This window comes from Staurois parvus, unplaced genomic scaffold (assembly GCF_062004578.1).
Source record: "Staurois parvus isolate SC_StPar_1 unplaced genomic scaffold, SC_StPar_1.0 ptg001398l, whole genome shotgun sequence".
Classification (NCBI taxonomy): domain Eukaryota; kingdom Metazoa; phylum Chordata; class Amphibia; order Anura; family Ranidae; genus Staurois; species Staurois parvus.
The window spans coordinates 649,080-670,360 of record NW_028319194.1 but is presented as its reverse complement, the minus strand read 5'-3'; the positions used below and the strand labels follow the sequence as shown (position 1 = coordinate 670,360).

General features: G+C 41.1%; 1 protein-coding gene across 2 annotated transcripts in view; it reads left to right on the top strand.

Moving 5' to 3' along the window:
• The window catches only part of LOC149436219 (cholesterol 24-hydroxylase-like), a 38,370-nt gene extending 17,091 nt beyond the window's left edge, over positions 1 to 21,279 (top strand). For both annotated transcript variants that reach the window (XM_089661859.1, XM_089661860.1), the window contains 10 exons: positions 25 to 163; positions 778 to 888; positions 7,664 to 7,817; positions 10,747 to 10,809; positions 10,902 to 10,974; positions 12,631 to 12,715; positions 14,416 to 14,526; positions 15,916 to 16,004; positions 16,574 to 16,640; positions 20,565 to 21,279. In XM_089661859.1, the coding sequence (XP_089517985.1) occupies positions 25 to 163; positions 778 to 888; positions 7,664 to 7,817; positions 10,747 to 10,809; positions 10,902 to 10,974; positions 12,631 to 12,715; positions 14,416 to 14,526; positions 15,916 to 16,004; positions 16,574 to 16,640; positions 20,565 to 20,738 (1,066 nt within the window). In that variant the 3' untranslated portion in view covers positions 20,739 to 21,279. The remainder of the gene's footprint in view (positions 1 to 24; positions 164 to 777; positions 889 to 7,663; positions 7,818 to 10,746; positions 10,810 to 10,901; positions 10,975 to 12,630; positions 12,716 to 14,415; positions 14,527 to 15,915; positions 16,005 to 16,573; positions 16,641 to 20,564) is intronic.
• The last annotated feature ends 2 nt before the right edge of the window (positions 21,280 to 21,281 follow it).

Below are 21,281 nucleotides of genomic sequence, written 5' to 3'. Positions count from 1 at the left end.
TCTTTTTTTTTCTTATTATCCCAGCTATCTGATGCGATCAATGGGGCCCTTCAATGAGAAAGCTGAGGAGCTGGTGGACATACTTGTCGAGAAAGCAGATGGGAAGTGTCAGGTTGATATGCGTGATATACTGAGCAGAGTCACACTGGATGGCCTTGCCAAGGTATTCATTAATCCAATGAATTTACATTGTCTACTAACAGTATGTGGCCATTTTATAAGCAAGAAATGCGAAGGATAAAAACATATGACATGAAAATAGAAAATAGATCTTTTCTGGGAGAGATAGGGGGACTTGCCTCTGTTAACCATCTTCTAAAAAAAAAAATAGAAGAGATGTTTCCGTACTGGTGGCTGTGTGTAAGTGACTGCAGCACTAGTGACAGCCTGGTCCATATGGAAGCGAGCGGGAGCACCACAGACCAGGGCTACACTGAGATCATTGGCGTGTGCCAGTTTATTTTTGCTGTGGATAAGATGCTTTTTCCTATTAGGGAGATTTTCCCGTACTTTCTGTTCAGGTTACAGGGTCAAAACAGGAAATAAATAAAAATATCCCAAATGTACACCTGGAGAGCAATCTCAATCTGACAGAAGATATTATAATTCTCTGTTCTATTAAAATAATATTAATAATAAAAACATTTGGTTGGAGTTATGCTTCAACCACCTATATGCTGCTAAGGAGAATCATCCGGGTTGCACAGAAGACTGCAGTTGCTATTGGCTGGCGCAAGATGTTTTGTCACAGAAATAAAATGCATGTGTGTATTCCAGGCAGCTTTTGGATTGGAGCTGAAAACTCTGCAGGATGAATACAGCCCATTTCCCCCGGCCATTTCTCTGGCTATGAAGGGTCTGACTGAGACCTTGAACCCGCTAGTAAAGGTTTGTAAAATAAATGAAATTGTTGTGTTTTTTTATATAAAATTATATTCTTCATATTTATGCTCTTTTTTTTTAATAATTTAATCTAAAGTCAAAACGTTTTTTGGAGCTGTTGTAGCGCTACCCCCCATAGGGACCACTGATATTAACTGGTTCTTCCGTAACAAGCACAGAGGCTGCCCATCCACACAAGCGACAGCCCTTTCACACTGGCTCCAATAAACTGTCCAGTCTAGGGGATGTGTTTTGGTGTTTTATTGCTTAAAGAACAGGAGAGGGGAACTTCAAAAGGATACTTCAAAACACTCATTAGTCAATTAAAGGACAATCTTCCCTAGGAGTAGTTACTAGCATTAGACACTCTGAGGTCCCACAGCTGAAGACCATGGGTGTGAGAGGTCTAATACTAGCACAGCTAATGTCAATGCTAATACTACAGCTAATGCTCATTCTTTTGCAGCTAATGCTCCTGCACATGTATCAGCACCAGGGGCGGACTGACCATTTGGAAACTTGGGCACTGCCCGAGGGCCCAGGGTCAGTAGGGGGCCCCATGAGATGCCCCTGGTACTTTTTTCATAGGCTTTTTTGAGTTTGGGCAAGGACACAGGGGCCCCATGATCCCCTATTGCCCGGGGGCCCCATGAGTTGTCAGTCCGCCCCTGATCAGCACACAAACGAGCTCGGACTCATATCGAGCGTGCACTGACACGCAGGCATATCTCAAGCTGCCTATTTAAAGGAGACACTGGTGTGTGCCAATTGCTGGATGTTCTTCAGCTTCCCAGTGACCTCTGTTCCTGCTTATGCTGACTGATCTTCCGTTGCTGTCTGGACTAGTTCCTGACCTTGCTCTGTGGATTTGGATACCGACCTTGGCTTACCTTTCATTATTCTCTGCCTAATTCCCTGGTTCTGACCTCGGCCTGCTACTGAACCCTGCTCTGCCTGATTCTCTGGTATTGACCTTGGCCTGCTACCTTACCTCTTTTGCCTCATCATGTATGACCCTGGCTCATCCTGACTACGTCTCTGACCCTGGCAGTTACCTGCTACTAAGCTACCGGCACCCATGCTTTTTGGGCCTTGTACCTCTGTCACCATATTCAGGGGTGCTTGGACCAGAGCCGCAACGGGAGCCCTCTAATCAGTTTGGCCTCCAACCATAGTATATGATATTGGGGCAAGTCTTTTGTCCCCAGGATATCTGCCACCTTCCAGCTTCCTCCAGACACGGTCCAGAGAGTGAGATGGCGCCTATCAAGACTAGTTCTCCTTTGGTGTGATTCTGCAGTTAGCTCCAAGCAAGTCCAGCTCCGGCACTGCTGAGTTCCCAAGAGCACCTGTTCAGTCTGTGGCCATCCTGAGGGCAGCAGCCCCTCCAGCTCTGGAACCCTCCTTGGAAGAGAGAACTCTGTTCTCTGGAGTTTCAGACAATATATCACCATCCCAGCCCCCTACTGGAAGCTCCTTTCCAGGAATTAAGTGGAACTTCATAAATATTCGGGATGGTTGTTTTGAATCTCCTTCCCTAAGCTCTGGAAGTTTCTTTCAGAGGCAGGAGGAAGCATTCAATCTACCAGCCTGTGTATACATAAGGGGGGATATGATCTCCATGTATAATACATAAGGGGGGATATGATCTCCATGTATAATACATAAGGGGGGATATGATCTCCATGTATAATACATAAGGGGGGATATGATCTCCATGTATAATACATAAGGGGGGATATGATCTCCATGTATAATACATAAGGGGGGGATATGATCTCCATGTATAATACATAAGGGGGGATATGATCTCCATGTATAATACATAAGGGGGGGATATGATCACCATGTATAATACATAAGGGGGATATGATCTCCATGTATAATACATAAGAGGGGATATGATCTCCATGTATAATACATAAGGGGGATATGATCTCCATGTATAATACATAAGGGGGGATATGATCTCCATGTATAATACATAAGGGGGGATATGATCTCCATGTATAATACATAAGGGGGGATATGATCGCCATGTATAATACATAAGGGGGGGATATGATCTCCATGTATAATACATAAGGGGGGATATGGTCTCCATGTATAATACATAAGGGGGGATGTGATCTCCTTGTCAAATACATATGAGGGGATGTGATCTCCATATATAATACATAAGGGGGGATATGATCACCATGTATAATACATAAGGGGGATATGATCTCCATGTATAATACATAAGGGGGGATATGATCTCCATGTATAATACATAAGGGGGATATGATCTCCATGTATAATACATAAGGGGGGATATGATCACCATGTATAATACATAAGGGGGGGATATGGTCTCCATGTATAATACATAAGGGGGGATATGATCTCCATGTATAATACATAAGGGGGGATATGATCTCCATGTATAATACATAAGGGGGATATGACCTCCATGCATAATACATAAGGGGGATATGATCTCCATGCATAATACATAAGGGGGATATGATCTCCATGCATAATACATAAGGGGGATATGATCTCCATGTATAATACATAAGGGGGATATGATCTCCATGTATAATACATGAGGGGGGATATGATCACCATGTATAATACATAAGGGGGGGGGGTATGATCTCCATGTATAATACATAAGGGGGGATATGATCACCATGTATAATACATAAGGGGGGATATGATCTCCATGTATAATACATAAGGGGGGATATGATCTCCATGTATAATACATAAGGGGGGATATGATCTCCATGCATAATACATAAGGAGGATATGATCACCATGTATAATACATAAGGGGGGGATATGATCTCCATGTATAATACATAAGGGGGATATGATCACCATGTATAATACATAAGGGGGGATATGATCTCCATGTATAATACATAAGGGGGGATATGATCTCCATGTATAATACATAAGGGGGGATATGATCTCCATGTATAATACATAAGGGGGGATATGATCTCCATGTATAATACATAAGGGGGGATATGATCTCCATGTATAATACATAAGGGGGATATGATCTCTATGTATAATACATAAGGGGGGATATGATCTCCATGTATAATACATAAGGGGGGATATGATCTCCATGTATAATACATAAGGGGGGGATATGATCTCCATGTATAATACATAAGGGGGGATATGATCTCCATGTATAATACATAAGGGGGGGATATGATCTCCATGTATAATACATAAGGGGGGATATGATCTCCATGTATAATACATAAGGGGGGGATATGATCACCATGTATAATACATAAGGGGGATATGATCTCCATGTATAATACATAAGAGGGGATATGATCTCCATGTATAATACATAAGGGGGGATATGATCTCCATGTATAATACATAAGGGGGGATATGATCTCCATGTATAATACATAAGGGGGGATATGATCTCCATGTATAATACATAAGGGGGGATATGATCGCCATGTATAATACATAAGGGGGGGATATGATCTCCATGTATAATACATAAGGGGGGATATGGTCTCCATGTATAATACATAAGGGGGGATGTGATCTCCTTGTCAAATACATATGAGGGGATGTGATCTCCATGTATAATACATAAGGGGGGATATGATCACCATGTATAATACATAAGGGGGATATGATCTCCATGTATAATACATAAGGGGGGATATGATCACCATGTATAATACATAAGGGGGGGATATGGTCTCCATGTATAATACATAAGGGGGGATATGATCTCCATGTATAATACATAAGGGGGGATATGATCTCCATGTATAATACATAAGGGGGATATGACCTCCATGCATAATACATAAGGGGGATATGATCTCCATGCATAATACATAAGGGGGATATGATCTCCATGCATAATACATAAGGGGGATATGATCACCATGTATAATACATAAGGGGGGATATGGTCTCCATGTATAATACATAAGGGGGGGATATGATCTCCATGTATAATACATAAGGGGGGGATATGATCTCCATGTATAATACATAAGGGGGATATGATCTCCATGTATAATACATAAGGGGGGGTATGATCTCCATGTATAATACATAAGGGGGGATATGATCTCCATGTATAATACATAAGGGGGGATATGATCTCCATGTATAATACATAAGGGGGGATATGATCTCCATGTATAATACATAAGGGGGATATGATCTCCATGTATAATACATGAGGGGGGATATGATCACCATGTATAATACATAAGGGGGGGTATGATCTCCATGTATAATACATAAGGGGGGATATGATCACCATGTATAATACATAAGGGGGGATATGATCTCCATGTATAATACATAAGGGGGGATATGATCTCCATGTATAATACATAAGGGGGGATATGATCTCCATGCATAATACATAAGGGAGGATATGATCACCATGTATAATACATAAGGAGGATATGATCACCATGTATAATACATAAGGGGGGGATATGATCTCCATGTATAATACATAAGGGGGATATGATCACCATGTATAATACATAAGGGGGGATATGATCTCCATGTATAATACATAAGGGGGGATATGATCTCCATGTATAATACATAAGGGGGGATATGATCTCCATGTATAATACATAAGGGGGGATATGATCTCCATGTATAATACATAAGGGGGATATGATCTCCATGTATAATACATAAGGGGGGATATGATCTCCATGTATAATACATAAGGGGGATATGATCTCTATGTATAATACATAAGGGGGGATATGATCTCCATGTATAATACATAAGGGGGATATGATCTCCATGTATAATACATAAGGGGGGGATATGATCTCCATGTATAATACATAAGGGGGGATATGATCTCCATGTATAATACATAAGGGGGGATATGATCACCATGTATAATACATAAGGGGGATATGATCACCATGTATAATACATAAGGGGGGATATGATCTCCATGTATAATACATAAGGGGGGGGTATGATCTCCATGTATAATACATAAGGGGGGGATATGATCTCCATGTATAATACATAAGGGGGGATATGATCTCCATGTATAATACATAAGGGGGGATATGATCTCCATGTATAATACATAAGGGGGGATATGATCTCCATGTATAATACATAAGGGGGGATATGATCTCCATGTATAATACATAAGGGGATATGTTCTCCATGTATAATACATAAGGGGGGATATGATCTCCATGTATAATACATAAGGGGGGGATATGATCTCCATGTATAATACATAAGGGGGGATATGATCTCCATGTATAATACATAAGGGGGGATATGATCTCCATGTATAATACATAAGGGGGGATATGATCTCCATGTATAATACATAAGGGGGGATATGATCTCCGTGTATAATACATAAGGGGGGATATGATCTCCGTGTATAATACATAAGGGGATATGATCTCCATGTATAATACATAAGGGGGGATATGATCTCCATGTATAATACATAAGGGGGGGATATGATCTCCATGTATAATACATAGGGGGGGATATGATCTCCATGTATAATACATAAGGGGGGATATGATCTCCATGTATAATACATAAGGGGGGATATGATCTCCATGTATTAATACATCAGTGGTTCATATAGTGAACTCTGTGTAGAGTTATTCACTCTGAGGTCATAACAGAGGACAAGGGGGCACTCTTTATATCTGGAGGAAAAGAAATTTAATCTCCAAACACAGAAAGGTTTCTTCACGGTGAGAGCTGTGAAAATGTGGAATAGACTCCCTCAAGAGTTGGTTCTGGCCAGCTCAGTGGATTGTTTTAAAAAAGTCCTGGATTCTTTCTTGGATACACAGAATATAACTGGTTACTATTTATAGGTAGGTAATCTCCTAGATTGTAAGCTCGAAAGAGCAGGGCCCTTGAACCCCTCGTGTTTTGGTACTGTATTGTCTCATGTACTGTCCCCCACTATAATGTACAGCGCTGAGCAAACCTTTTAGCGCTATATAAATACTGTATAATAATAATAGGTAAAGTTGATCCAGAGAATATCCGACTGGCTCTCGGGGATCAGAAAGGTTTTTTTTTCCCTTCAGGAGCAAATTGGATCGTGCTTTGCTGTTTTTTTTGCTTTCCTCTGGATCAACTGTGGGTGTAGGATTATAACTTTTTTTTTTTCTTTTTTTTTTTATGGTCGAACCGGATAGACATTTGTCTATTTTCAGCCAGACTAACTATTTAACAATGTTAATGGATGGAGATACTTGGAATTAGGAGAACGAGGACTAAAGAGAAACTTCCTGTATATTTTGTGCTTACAGTTGGACTTTAGATAAACCACTAAATACACACATGGAACATATATATGCTTTCCCTGCCAAAGGCTTTGTCAGTTCAGTCCTGGGATTTACACAGCTCTACCACACAGCACAGCCTCATCTAGCAGGGGAGGGAACCTGATTTCTCCCAGACAATTTAATTTACAGATCTCTTCTAGACTCCAACCCTGTGAATGGACAGTGAAACGAGAAGCAGCACACCGATGAACTCGTTTTTTTGGCACTTTGCGCGCTTCCCCTACCATCATGCTCCTCGCATGGCAGTACACCTGATTGCTTTCATGTCCAGTATAATAGGCTGCATTTAATGCATCATTAAATGAAGCATTAATAATTAGAATTGAAATAATTTGTACCCTGTATATCTGTCTGAAATTCAGCTTTATGTAAATATATTTGCAAATATTGTTCTTTTTTATTTTTAATTTGCTTTTTTTAAGTTTCTTCCATGGAAGCAGACACTTATTATGGAGATCCGAAGAAGTGCCAAGCTGCTGCGGGACATGGGCAGAGAGTGTATTAAAAACAGAATGAAGGCACAAAAACAGCAGATGACGTTTGTGGATGTACTGGCACAAATGCTCCACACAGCAGGTACAGACACAGGAAATTCTGGGCCTTGCAGTCCTTTTAGGGTTACCTTTATTTGTAATGTGTATTATTTTGGGGTGGGTAGGTTCAGATCATATAGCCTGTATTGACTAGCATGGCCGTTTAGTGTTCTAGCCTGCCTACATTTGATGTGGATTGTTCATTGCTCAAAAGGGCTTACCAAAAACAAAATGTCATACTTGAAAATCTAAAATAAATAATATCAATGTTTTCTATTGATTACTAGAAATTGTCCAATATACAGAGGTTAGCAAGCCCCCAACCAAGAAAAACATAATTACTGCCTAGCTCCAGCCAGTGCCTTAGTTTTGGGGTAGATTTTGAAGAACTGGAATATTTGGTGGGTTTGTATTGTTTTCCATGTCTGCATCGGGGTTATTTCCCCTCTCTTCCTATTTGCCTGATGGTTGTCAGACAGAACAGGAAGTATAAAGAAATATTCCTATTAGAGACACCGAGAACATAAATATAATATATACTCACCGACCACTATATTAGGTACACCTTGCTAGTACTGGTTTTGACCTCCTTTGTCTTCAGAACTTCCCTAATTCTTCATGGAATAGATTAAACAAGGTGTTGGAAACATTCCTCAGAGATTTTGGTCCATATTGCCATGAGTTACTGTTGCCTTTCTATCATCTCGAACCAGTCTGCCCATTCTCCTCTGACATAAACAAGGCATTTTTGTCCACACAACTGCCGCTCACTGGATATTTTCTGTTTTTCTGATCATTTACTGTAAACCCTAGAGATGGTTGTGTGTGAAAATCCCAGTAAATCAGCAGTTTTGAAATACTCAGACCAGCCTGTCTGGCACCAACAACCATGCCACATTGCAAGTCATGTAAATCCCCTTTCTCCCCCATTTGGTGCTCAGTTTGAACTTCAGCAAGCCATCTTCACCACTTTATTATTATTATACAGGATTTATATAGCGCCAACGGTTTGCTCAGCGCCAGGGGCGGACTGACCATTTGGAAACTTGGGCACTGCCGAAGGGCCCGGGGTCAGTAGGGGGCCCTATGAGATGCCCCTGGTACCTTTTTCATAGGCTTTTTTGAGTTTGGGCAAGGACACAGGGGCCCCATGATCCCCTATTGCCCGGGGGCCCCATGTGTTGTCAGTCCGCCCCTGCTCAGCGCTTTACATTATAGTGGGAGACAATACAGTTTGATACAAGAGGGATTTGAGGGCCCTGCTCCTTGGAGCTTACAATCTAGGAGAGCCTTTATCCCCCACTCCACATGTAAATGCCTAAATGCATTGAGCTGAGTGTACCTAATAAAATGGACGGTGAGTGTGTGTATGTGTATAAATTGGTGTGCTGTGATGTGCTTATTTATTTATTTATTTATTTTGCTGTCTATGTCCCCATCAGTGGGATTTTCCTTCCCCTACTGTCCAGGTGACTGGTGCCAAACAGCAAAAGATGTGAGGGTAAATCTCTGTAAAGATGGCAAAGACAACATTTAAAACCCTAAAATCACAAAATTGTTTGAAACTAAGGAACTATGTTGAACTATTAGGTTCACAGTCATTCACCAGATGGTAAGGTTGTAACGGGAGTCACTTTGGGTGGGGGTCCCATGGAACCCAGCTCACTTTGGAGAGGTGGAGAGACCCCTGTCTCAGCTCCCCATATCCCTATTATGTGTAAGTCACCCTGTGCCTGTTAGCGGTACAGGGTGATCTGTCCTAATATTGGGGTGGGGGTTTGTTGATTGTTTAATGCCATGTGGATGCATCCCATTGTTCTACTGTGTCTTGCTTGGGAGCAAACTATTATGGGATGTATGTGTTTATGTGTATTGGCTTGGTGGGGGCTGTCTCCAGCAGCCCTCCCTCCTGATGGGACTGTCTTCTGGTGTGTCTCTTGTTACTAAAGGTAGACTGCCCTGCCCTGTGTCATTATGCAGGGAGGGGGGTTGTTCCCTTGAATGTATATATCTTGTATCTGTGTTAAAATAAAATAGTCTATTTCCTGGTTTCCTTCAAGACTGGTGTTGTCTAGTCTTGTTTGTTTTGCTGTGGTTGGTGTTCAGACGGGGAATCGGTATTTTAATAGAAGTACCCAAGTGCAGGGTCCAGTTCTGTTACAAAGGTGATGGACTTTCCTATTAATAAAACCCAGCTGTCAGGACCTGAACCCAGGACCTCTGTTGTACCTGGCAGTAGCTCTTCTTAGTGTGCCACCTAAGATGGTGCATAGCTCTCCACCTGATCTACTGGACAACCCTAATTTCTGTCTTGTTTTTGGTGATCCTTGAATTCCTTGCTCCTCCCATGAACTTCCTGTTTAAGCCAAATTATTGTGCTGTTCACCAGTCAACAAATTGTTTTTTACACTCCTGCTGCCTACGTATCTTCATTACCACTCATTACCAACTTCAGCTTGATCCAACCTGCAACCATATGTTACTGACCTTTGTCTTGTTTACTGACTCATTCTGCTTGATCCCTGCCTGCTTCATTTGCTACTGAACCATGGCTTACTCACCATCTGGTGGTATGATCCTGAGGACCGCAACCTGGTACTATCATGCAGCAAAACCCATCTCTATCATCCTGAGCTCTGGTAAAGACCAGATAATGCTTAGACCCTGTGTCACCTGTTAGGGGGAACTGATTGTACATTATCCTGCTGGTTTCTGTGTGAAACTTCACTTCACTATAGCTACTAGCCTCTGAGCCTGACCCCTGACTTTGACACCAGCATGGTCTGCAAACCCAAACACGAATGTCACAGATGCACTGGTTCTTGGGGGTCTTAATTTGCAAATATATGTGGAAGATGCATGGATATGTCAAAGCACCTCTGTAACATGTAGCCTTTATAGAAAAAACGTATTCACTTGCCACCTGATTGCAAAATGGCATATAACGTTTGTCATGAATCTTTTCATTGCAGACTTGGAAAATGACCAGGATTTGGAAAGTTTAGTGGATAACTTTGTCACCCTAATTATTGGAGGTACTCAATTACGTTTATTTGCCACTTGAGATCTAGTGTAAAGGGATATGTAAGTGGTGTACAAAAAAAAAAAAAAATCACTTCTGTTATAGGACAAGAAACAACTGCCAATCTGCTCTCCTTTGTGGTGATGGAACTAGCCCAGAAGCCTGAAATCCTGAAAAAGTGAGTGTGAGAGCTATTTTGACATTTTCTCAGTATGGTTGAAGTGACACTGTGGACTAACATTTCTCAACTGAACATGGAGCAACCCTTAAAATAGCTTTCAGTTCTCAAAGAGCCTCATCTAATATTTACTATAGCTACAGTTCAGGATACCTTGGAAAGAACAGTAAGTTGAGATATAAGAATACAGAAAATAATAAGGTATGTGGTATAAAGTATTTGACACTCAGAGCTCTAAATAACAAATTAAAATAAAACAAAAAATATAATAACCAGAAAAGAAATGCAGACATTGAAAATTGTAGTGTTTCCCCTGGTCAGTGAAGAGCTCCCCTAAATTAGTGGTCAGTGAGAGAAGGGCCCCTCACATTGGTGGGAGAAGAGCCTCCTCACATTTTTGGTCATTAGAAAAGGGCCTCCTTACATTGGTGGGTATTGGGAGAAGGGCCTTCTTACATTGGTGGTCATTCTGAAAAGGGCCTCCTTGCATTGGTGCTCGTTCTGAAAAGGACCTCCTTGTATTGGTGCTCATTCTGAAAAGGGCCTCCTTGCATTGGTGCTCGTTCTGAAAAGGACCTCCTTGTATTGGTGCTCATTCTGAAAAGGGCCTCCTTGCATTGGTGCTCATTCTGAAAAGGGCCTCCTTGCATTGGTGCTCATTCTGAAAAGGACCTCCTTGCATCGGTGCTCATTCTGAAAAGGGCCTCCTTGCATTGGTGCTCATTCTGAAAAGGGGCTCCTTGCATTGGTGCTCGTTCTGAAAAGGGGCTCCTTGCATTGGTGCTCGTTCTGAAAAGAGGCTCCTTGCATTGGTGCTCGTTCTGAAAAGAAGCTCCTTGCATTGGTGCTCGTTCTGAAAAGGGGCTCCTTGCATTGGTGCTCGTTCTGAAAAGGGGCTCCTTGCATTGGTGCTCATTCTGAAAAGGGCCTCCTTGCATTGGTGCTCATTCTGAAAAGGGCCTCCTTGCATTGGTGCTCGTTCTGAAAAGGGCCTCCTTGCATTGGTGCTCGTTCTGAAAAGGGCCTCCTTGCATTGGTGCTCGTTCTGAAAAGGGCCTCCTTGCATTGGTGCTCATTCTGAAAAGGGCCTTCTTGCATCGGTGCTCATTCTGAAAAGGGCCTCCTTGCATTCGTGCTGATTTTGAAAAGGGCCTCCTTGCATTGGTGCTCATTCTGAAAAGGGCCTCCTTGCATTGGACCTCATTCTGAAAAGGACCTCCTTGCATCGGTGCTCATTCTGAAAAGGACCTCCTTGCATTGGTGCTCATTCTGAAAAGGACCTCCTTGCATCGGTGCTCATTCTGAAAAGGACCTCCTTGCATCGGTGCTCATTCTGAAAAGGACCTCCTTGCATCGGTGCTCATTCTGAAAAGGACCTCCTTGCATCGGTGCTCATTCTGAAAAGGACCTCCTTGCATCGGTGCTCATTCTGAAAAGGACCTCCTTGCATCGGTGCTCATTCTGAAAAGGGCCTCCTTGCATTGGAACTCATTCTAAGAAGGGCATACAGTACTTAAATTGGTGGTCATTGGAAGAACAGCCTCCTTCTTTTGTCCCAATACATGGCATATAACATGAATATCCATACTGATTATTTAATATAAGAAAAGCTTTTAAGACATGGTGTAATGTGTTTTTTTTTTTTTTTAATTGCAGGGCCCAGGATGAAGCAGATGAAGTTATTGGTTCAAAAATAGATCTTGAATTTGAAGATCTTAAAAAATTGCAATATTTATCACAGGTATAGTGTATGCAATAATATTTTATTACATTAAAGAGTAACTACACTTTTGCTGAGGAAAAAACATTCCCTTCTGGGTGATATATGTTCATTGCGAAGATTTTAACAAATTTTGTTTGAGTCCTACCTATGTTATGCTGAAAAAATAGCTGTTTGTTTCTCTGTGTCCATGTGCACAGTGAATCTGCATGGGAGTGGATTTATAATTATCAGTCAGCTTCTGCACCTGCAGGGCTCTAATGAGAAAAATTGCAGGGTCTTCATCTCATTAGTTTTTTCCCTTTTGGGAGTATCTCACCAAAATGGATATTTTTGTTGTGCTGCGCTACACAGTTATTATATATGCATACATATATAATAATATTTCTAGATTTCACATTTGCCCACTAATTGAGACATGGGTTTTGTGCATTAGCAGCTACTGTTATTGATTTACATACATATAATATGATTCATAGTAGCGCTTAAGTTTTTTTTTACTTTAGAAGTCACAAGACTGCTATATACTGCTGATGAGAAAAGGTATTTAGCGGTTTTATATTTACTAAAATAATTGCATTTCTATGTTGTGTGTACTGTGGGAGACCAGATATAGTGAATGCAGGGTCCAGGGAGACCGGATATAGTGAATGCAGGGTCTGGGGTGACCGGATATAGTGAATGCAGGGTCTTGGGAGACCAGATATAGTGAATGCGGGGTCCGGGGAGACCGGATATAGTGAATTCAGGGTCTTGGGAGACCAGATATAGTGAATGCAGGGTCCGGGTAGACCAGATATAGTGAATGCAGGGTCCCGGGAGAACAGATATAGTGAATGCAGAGTCTGGGGAGAGCGGATATAGTGAATGCAGGGTTTGGGGAGACCAGATATAGTGAATGCAGGGTCCGGGGAGACGGGATATAGTGAATGCAGGGTCCGGGGAGACAGGATATAGTGAATGCAGGGTCCGGGGAGACCAGATATAGTGAATGCAGGGTCCTGGGAGAGCAGATATAGTGAATGCAGGGTCCGGGGTGACCGGATATAGTGAATGCAGGGTCTGGGGAGACCGGATATAGTGAATGCGGGGTCTGCGGTGACCGGATATAGTGAATGCAGGGTCTGGGGAGACCGGATATAGTGAATGCGGGGTCTGGGGAGACTGGATATAGTGAATGCGGGGTCTGGGGAGACCGGATATAGTGAATGCAGGGTCTGGGGAGACCGGATATAGTGAATGCAGGGTCCGGGGAGACCAGATATAGTGAATGCAGGGTCTGGGAAGACCAGATATAGTGAATGCAGGGTCTGGGGAGGCCAGATATAGTGAATGCAGGGTCTGGGGAGACCAGATATAGTGAATGCAGGGTCTGGGAAGACCAGATATAGTGAATGCGGGGTCCTGTGTTTAGTAACACTTTAAATCAAACCTGTGCCCCTATCCCAGCAAAATTACGATATTTATCCTGTACCACCGTCACACACCTAAACAGTTTTCCATTAAGTTTTAGGCTATTTCCAAGAATTAACTTAATCAATAATTTCCAAAAAGTGCATCTATCAACAAAATAGACACCGGTAAATAGGTAATCGCATTTTCCAATGTTTCATCACTCCTAAATTGTTGGTGCAATAATACCATCACATACTTCTAATCACACAAGTTGTGTAAGGTTTGGTCCGCATATAATGTCCATTGAAGAATATGTCACTTTATAGGTTCTAATGGAGAGTTTAAGATTATACTCACCGGCACCGGGAACATCAAGAGCGGTGGATGAAGAAATAATCCTTCATGGTGTAAAGATTCCTGCAAATGTCACTGTGATGGTACGTTTATACAGTTCTGAAAGATCATCTGGAACCTTTTGGAGAAATGCTGAATGTTGGCTCTAGAAGATAAACTGTGGGAAGTTGCTATAAATGTAGCTGATGGGCTTATAATAGTGCCAAACTCCTTGCCTCTAAAGATTGCAGAGAAGCTCGGCCTGCAGAACTTGACCATGGGGAGGAGGTTAATGGGAACTGCTCCATAAAAGTCCTCTCAGAGCAGTTCAGAGGGATGTGCTGGTAACTTTTATTGAGTGTATGTCAAGATAATTAAAAAAAAAATTGTAAAGAATATGGTTAGAACCTCTGTAGTGACCGGTGACCTGTCTTTAGCTGGCCAGTAAAAATTTGTTCAAAAACTTTTGTTTTCAGAAAGCTTGTTTGATTTTCAAAGAGTTAGAGTAGAACTAAAGACAAAACTTTTTTTCCATTTTGGATAGAATAAAGGGGTTATAACGCCTGTCAGACTTTTCTTTTTGCCATCTGTATCCCATTGGGGAGATTTTCCTTCACTTCTTATCCCATGGTCAAAACAAGAAGTGAGAGGAAATCACTCCAAAGTGAGGAAAATTCCAGGTTGTCCCCATTAGAAGATATTTTTCCCCCTCCATTACTGTTCTTGGTAAAACCCATAATTTAGGATTTTCTTTCACTTTCATTCTTGCTGATAATGTTAAACATAAAACATAGATAGTGTGGCCCAGACAGCAATATAGACCTGAAAGATGTTGTAATTCTCCACTCTATTGGAAATTTAAAAAAATGCTGCCTTTAGTTATACTTTAATGGGTATAAATTGACAATTATTTTTGACCATAATGAGTTGGAAAATTGAAGGTGAAGGAAAGAAAGTTTTGTTGACTCATCTGAATAAATTAAATTGTAAATGTGAATGTGTTTCTTAATATTGTAATTATTGTAACGCTTATATGCTGGGAAAACGATGATTTCCTAATCACAAATATTAACTCCATGTTAATGGAAGAACAGTGCAAATAAAGTTTTTGGTGTAGTGTATTGAATGCATTCATTTTGGGTTGAAGACCATTTTAATGCATTCAGCTAATGCAGTATTTCCTCACGGGATGATGCCTGTGCAAGATAAATAAATGTTTTGTATTATTCTAGTAAATTTATAATCTGTAATCCAGTTATTACTTAATTTCTGAAATCAAATGTTGGACTTCAGAATTTTCGCATAGCAATTAAAAAAAAATCATCCACCGTTTGTCGAGTCCATAATGGTACCACCAAATGGTCTGATTGATTTTGTGTTTGTGGTTTTTTTTGTACAAACATTCAAAGAAATTCTATTGGTGTTTGGCTGTTTTTCTTTTCCAGTGTAGATGAGGTCACACTATAACAAACACTGAATTGTTCCCACTGCAGCTCAACTCATACGTCATGGGAAGGATGGAACAGTTTTACCTGGACCCCCTTGTCTTCAACCCTGATCGGTTCCACCCTGATGCAGCAGAGTAAGAATTGTTTTCAGCTATGATTGAGTAATGTTCCACCGTTTGCTTGACTTTCCTTTCCAGCTACCCGGCAATAGGAGCAGGCTCCCCGCGGTTGTGAACCGCAACACCTTAGACCTCAGAAGAAAGGGAGAGACAGCCGCTCACTGTAAAAGCCAAGGTTTGGTTAATGAAGCAAATCAATTCACAGGCAAGTCCACCAGGTGCAACCAATGCTAACACGGTTTGTTCCTAACTGGAGCTTATTCGTAGACTCTACAATTAAGCTCCATTTAGGAGTGAAACGCGTTAAAGTTGGTTGCATCTGGTGGGCTTGTTTTTGCATTGATTTGCTTCAATAAATTTAACCTTGACTGCTATGGTGAGCAGTTTTTTCCCCCTTTCTTCTGAGGACATTGAAATGTGTATGCTTTTCCCAGGTCAGTGACTCAAAAAACTGAGCCCAGGAACAGCCAGCTACCACTCTTAAAAGGTCAACAATGGAAACCCCTATACCTCTATTGGCAGCACCATACAGTGGAAGATCCGCATATATCTCTGTAAATGTTTTTTTTTTTGTTTTCTCACAGGCCATACTTCTCATATTTTCCATTTTCTCTGGGACCTCGGGCCTGTATTGGAAAAGTGTTTGCAGAGGTAAAAAAAATAAAATAGGTTTCTTTTCATACAGGTGTCATATAGTGTAAATGGCATACTATAAGGAAGGTCTGCCCTACTTATGTTTTTTTGAGTTCTTGTGAATTACGATAAACTGATTCACTTCCTTGATACTTTCATGCATTTGGTGTAAATTTAAGGTAAGATAAATGTATTTATAGCTTGGGATCCTGTTCAGGAGATTTTAAAGGGACAATTTAATCAAAGGAAATACACTTTTTGTATGGAGATGGTACTGCAGTTGCTTTCTGGTTGTTCTGGGATGCATTAATCATATACAGTGCCTTGAAAAAGTATTTATACCCCTTTTCCACATTGTGTTATGTTACAACCAAAAACGTAAATTTATTTTTTGGGGATTATATGTGATAGACCAACACAAAGTGGCACATAATTGTGAAGTGGAAGGAGGTGATTGTAGCCGTATTAGTGCACTTGCGACAGAAACAATTGAGTGCTGATACTTTTTTTATTTGCACTAACATACAATTTTGAGGACGAGCTTTCGGACATGTCCCCTTCTTCAAGGTCCAAGCAGTACTATTATTACAAAGTTTTAGCAGAATGTTAGAGATGTGGGGGATGAGAAAAAAAAAAAAAGCAGAAAGAAGCACAAGCCTAGGGTTAGCCTAGAGATAAGACACAGCAAAGCAAAAGCAAAGACTGGGTGGAGAACAACACTCACAGAGAGAGTCATAAATTTGTTGGATAATGATTGAGGAATCCCATGTCCAAATTAAGGCCGTTATCTCTTGTGTCAAATAGAATTATCATTCTTAGTTAAAAAGTTTTTCTTTCTTGAATGGATTTGAAATTTCCTTTAAGAACTAAAACATTGAGTTCTTCCATGGTGTGGTCTGGTTGTGCGAAATGGTGTCCCACAGGTGTGCAGAGGTCATCTTCTTTATGTTCCTTGATGGTATGTCTGTGCAAATTCATCCTTGTTTGCAACTTCTGTCCTGTTTCGCCAACATAAGATCCTTTGGTACACTTTCTGCACTGGATAAGGTACACAACATTACTGGAGGTGCAGCTGTATGATCCGAAGATATTGAAGATCCCTTTTGAGTGTCTGACACTTTTTGATGGATTGATTTGGTTGCACAGTTTGCAGCGTTTTTTATTGCATGGTTTGCTTCCATTATTTGTGACCTCATAATCAGAAGGAAGTTTCCTACTGATTAGTTTATTTCTGAGGTTGGGGGGTTGTCTGAAGGCCAGTATTGGGGGTTGCTGGAATATTTCTTTCAGAGTTCCATCCTCTGTTATGATGGGTTGTAAATCTTTGATAATTTTTCTTATTCCTTCTAGTGCTGGGTTGTATGTGGTTACTAGAGGTACACGGTTGTTTGTTTGTTTTTTTCTCTTTGTACTGAAGTAGATTTTCCCTTCGGGTTCTCAAGGCTGTGTTTATGCCGGTGTTGATAGTTTTGTCCTTGTAACCTTTCTTTTGGAAGGCGTCTGCTAGTGTCCCGAGATGTTTATCTCTGTCTCTTGGGTCAGAACATATTCGGTGGTATCTAATGGCCTGACTGTGTATGATGGCACGTTTCGTGTGTTGGGGTGGAAGCTGGAACTGTGGAGGTAGTTGCATCTGTCAGTGGGTTTCCTGTATATTGAGGTGTGAAGCGTATCATCCCTGATGTATTCTGTGGTGTCTAGGAAGTTGACGTGTGTGTTTGAGTATTCCATTTTTAGTTTGATGGATGAAAATTGTTGATCAATGAGTAAAATTGTTTTAGGTTTTCTTCACCTTCTGTCCATATGATGAAAATATCATCAATATAGCGATAGTATCTGTATGGTTTTTGTTCCATGATGTTCAGGAATTTTTCCTCCAGCTCAGCCATAAATAAATTGGCATATTGGGGTGCCATTTTACTGCCCATCGCAGTGCCCATACATTGAAGTGGAAGGAAAATGATGAATGGTTTTCAACATTTTTTACAAATAAAGCTGTGAAAAGTGTGGCGTGCATTTGTATTCAGCCCCCCGGAGTCAATACTTTGTAGGACCCCCTTTGGCTGCAATTCCAGCTGCAAGTGTTTTTGGGGATGTCTCTTCCAGCTTTGCACATCTAGAGAGGGACATTTCTGCCCATTCTTCTTTACAAAATAGCTCAAGCTCTGTCAGATTGGATGGAGAACGTCTGTGAACAGCAATTTTCAAATCTTGCCACAGCTTCTCAATTGGATTTAGGATTGTACTTTGACTGGGCCATTCTAACACATGAAGATGCTTTGATCTAAACCATTCCATTGTAGCTCTGGGTGGATGTTTTGGGTCGTTGTCCTGCTGGAAGGTGAACCTCTGCCCCAGTCTCAAGTCTTTTGCAGACTCCAACAGGTTTGCTTCGGCTTCACAGAACAGCTGTAGTTATCCTAAGATTAAATTACACCCAGGTGGACTCTATTTACTAATTAGGTGACATCTGAAGGCAAATGGTTCCACTAGATTTTAGTTAGGGGTATCAGAGTAAAGGGGGCTGAATACAAATGCACACCACACTTTTCAGATTTTTATTTGTAAAAAAATTTGAAAACCATTTTTCATTTTCCTTCCACTTCACAATTATGTGCCACTTTGTGTTAGTCTATCACATAAAATCCCAATAAAATACATTTACTTTTTTGGTTGTAATATGACAAAATGTGGAAAATTCCAAGGGGTATGAATACTTTTTCAAGGCTGTGTAGATCTTCATAAATACTTAGATCTCTGCCTTGATTTTAATTCTAGCATTCCATCCAGGAAAGTGGTTGGTGGATGGTCTAGTATAGACTTGTGACTGAGGAGGCATTAAAAACACGCAGTTGAGTCATAACAACCTCCTGTCATTTAGGTAATAGGCTATGAAATGGGATGTTAATCAGGTCTGCTGTGGATATTGCTAATAAAGGAAGCTGTCTGTGAAATGGGCTGTTAACAGAAGGTGCATAGAGGTCTGTTGAAAGATCATTCTTTTGAGCCTCCCAACTCCAAACCTCTTTCACCCTTCTAAAGCATGCCCCATATTTTATTCTAATTTACTGTGCTTCAGTTAAGAGAAATGGCTCTTATTACTCCCTGTGCCACCATCATTAGCAGGACTGTGGATAAGGGGGTACCATCGGTCCTCCTGTACAGGGCCCAGGCCTGCAGGGGGGCCCAGGCAGCTGGGTGAATCGGATGTGGCTATGAAGGGCGAATGGGGCAATTACTGGAACCAATCCCCTTTGGCCCTCTCTGCAGCAGCTGAAAGCTGGGTTCTTCTCCTCTCCCCGCTTTCAGCTGCTGCAGAGAGAAAAATACAGGTGATCAGTTCCAGTAATTTACCAGCCTCTTCCATTCCTGAATGAACACAATGAGTGATATGTACCGATCACTCACTGCGTTCATTCATAACTGAAGCATAGTAAACTGTGTTTTTTTTGTGGGCATGGGGGGGGGTCATGTTAGGTTGGCTGTTTGGGGCCCTGTGGTTTCTAACAGAAGCCCTGATCACCAGGCTTGTAAAATGCTTCTAGGGACAGCTGCTGGCGGGCATTGACATACAGTAGGCACACCCCCACAACTACATCTCCCAAGAGCCTTTACCTGCACACAGTGTCTACACAAACTTTTAGGAGCTAAGTCATCAGAAATTATTGTATACACATGAAGCAGGATAGGAAGTGTGAGGAATAGGTGGAGTTCTGTAGCCTAGTAAGCAGAACTGACAACACTGGCTGGGAATTTAGTGCAACAGAGGCACTGTGTTGTCCGCTCATGCAGGAAGTTTGGAGCGCACTGGATTTTTTGGCAGATCAGCATTTTTAAAGGCATAAATATTGGGGAATGTACATGTTTTGCATAGATGTGTTGAATGTGCTTTTTTGCCTTGACATACACTTTATTCCTGGAATTCTACTTTTGTTTTTGTAGATACAGATGAAGGTGATACTGGCCAAACTTGTACACAAATTTAATTTTCACCTAGTAGAAGGACAGACATGTAAAGTAACAGGTACTGGAATGCTGCAGCCCCTGGAGGGAGTGCTCTGCAGACTGAGGCTCCGCACAAGGCTACGAAGATCACTGAATAGACGCACCATGTGACAAACATGATATGGTCTTCATCAATACAAAATGTAAAATAACCATTTTGTAAAATATATGTTAGGCAAATGATGCCATTTCATGAGGTATTACATACAAGGGATGCAATTATTATCATTATCTGTGACCTTGAATCTGGCCTGTGCGTCTATATGGCCAAGCTATAAAACAAAAGTATAAAAGGCACTCAGTATCACCTTACTGATCAACTGGTGGTGTGAGAGAGATAACATCATGAACAGTAAAATGTTTCTGCTGATTTGAAGAGACCTAAACTCTTGGGAATGAACCCAGAAGAGGCACTGCTTTGCTTGAGCTGCCTGCACATCACATAAAAAAAACTGTAAGCAATGGAGTAGTGTCTTTTACAGTGAGTTGTCACAAAAAATCTTTTAATAACAAGTGTGGACTAGATAGATCTAAAGGTAAAGATTAATATACCTTTATTTGCAATATGTGGTCTGTTTTTCTACATCACTTTAGCAGGTCTACAAGGAAAAAAATTTGAATTTTTGTACAGTCAATAAAGATATTCATAGGACA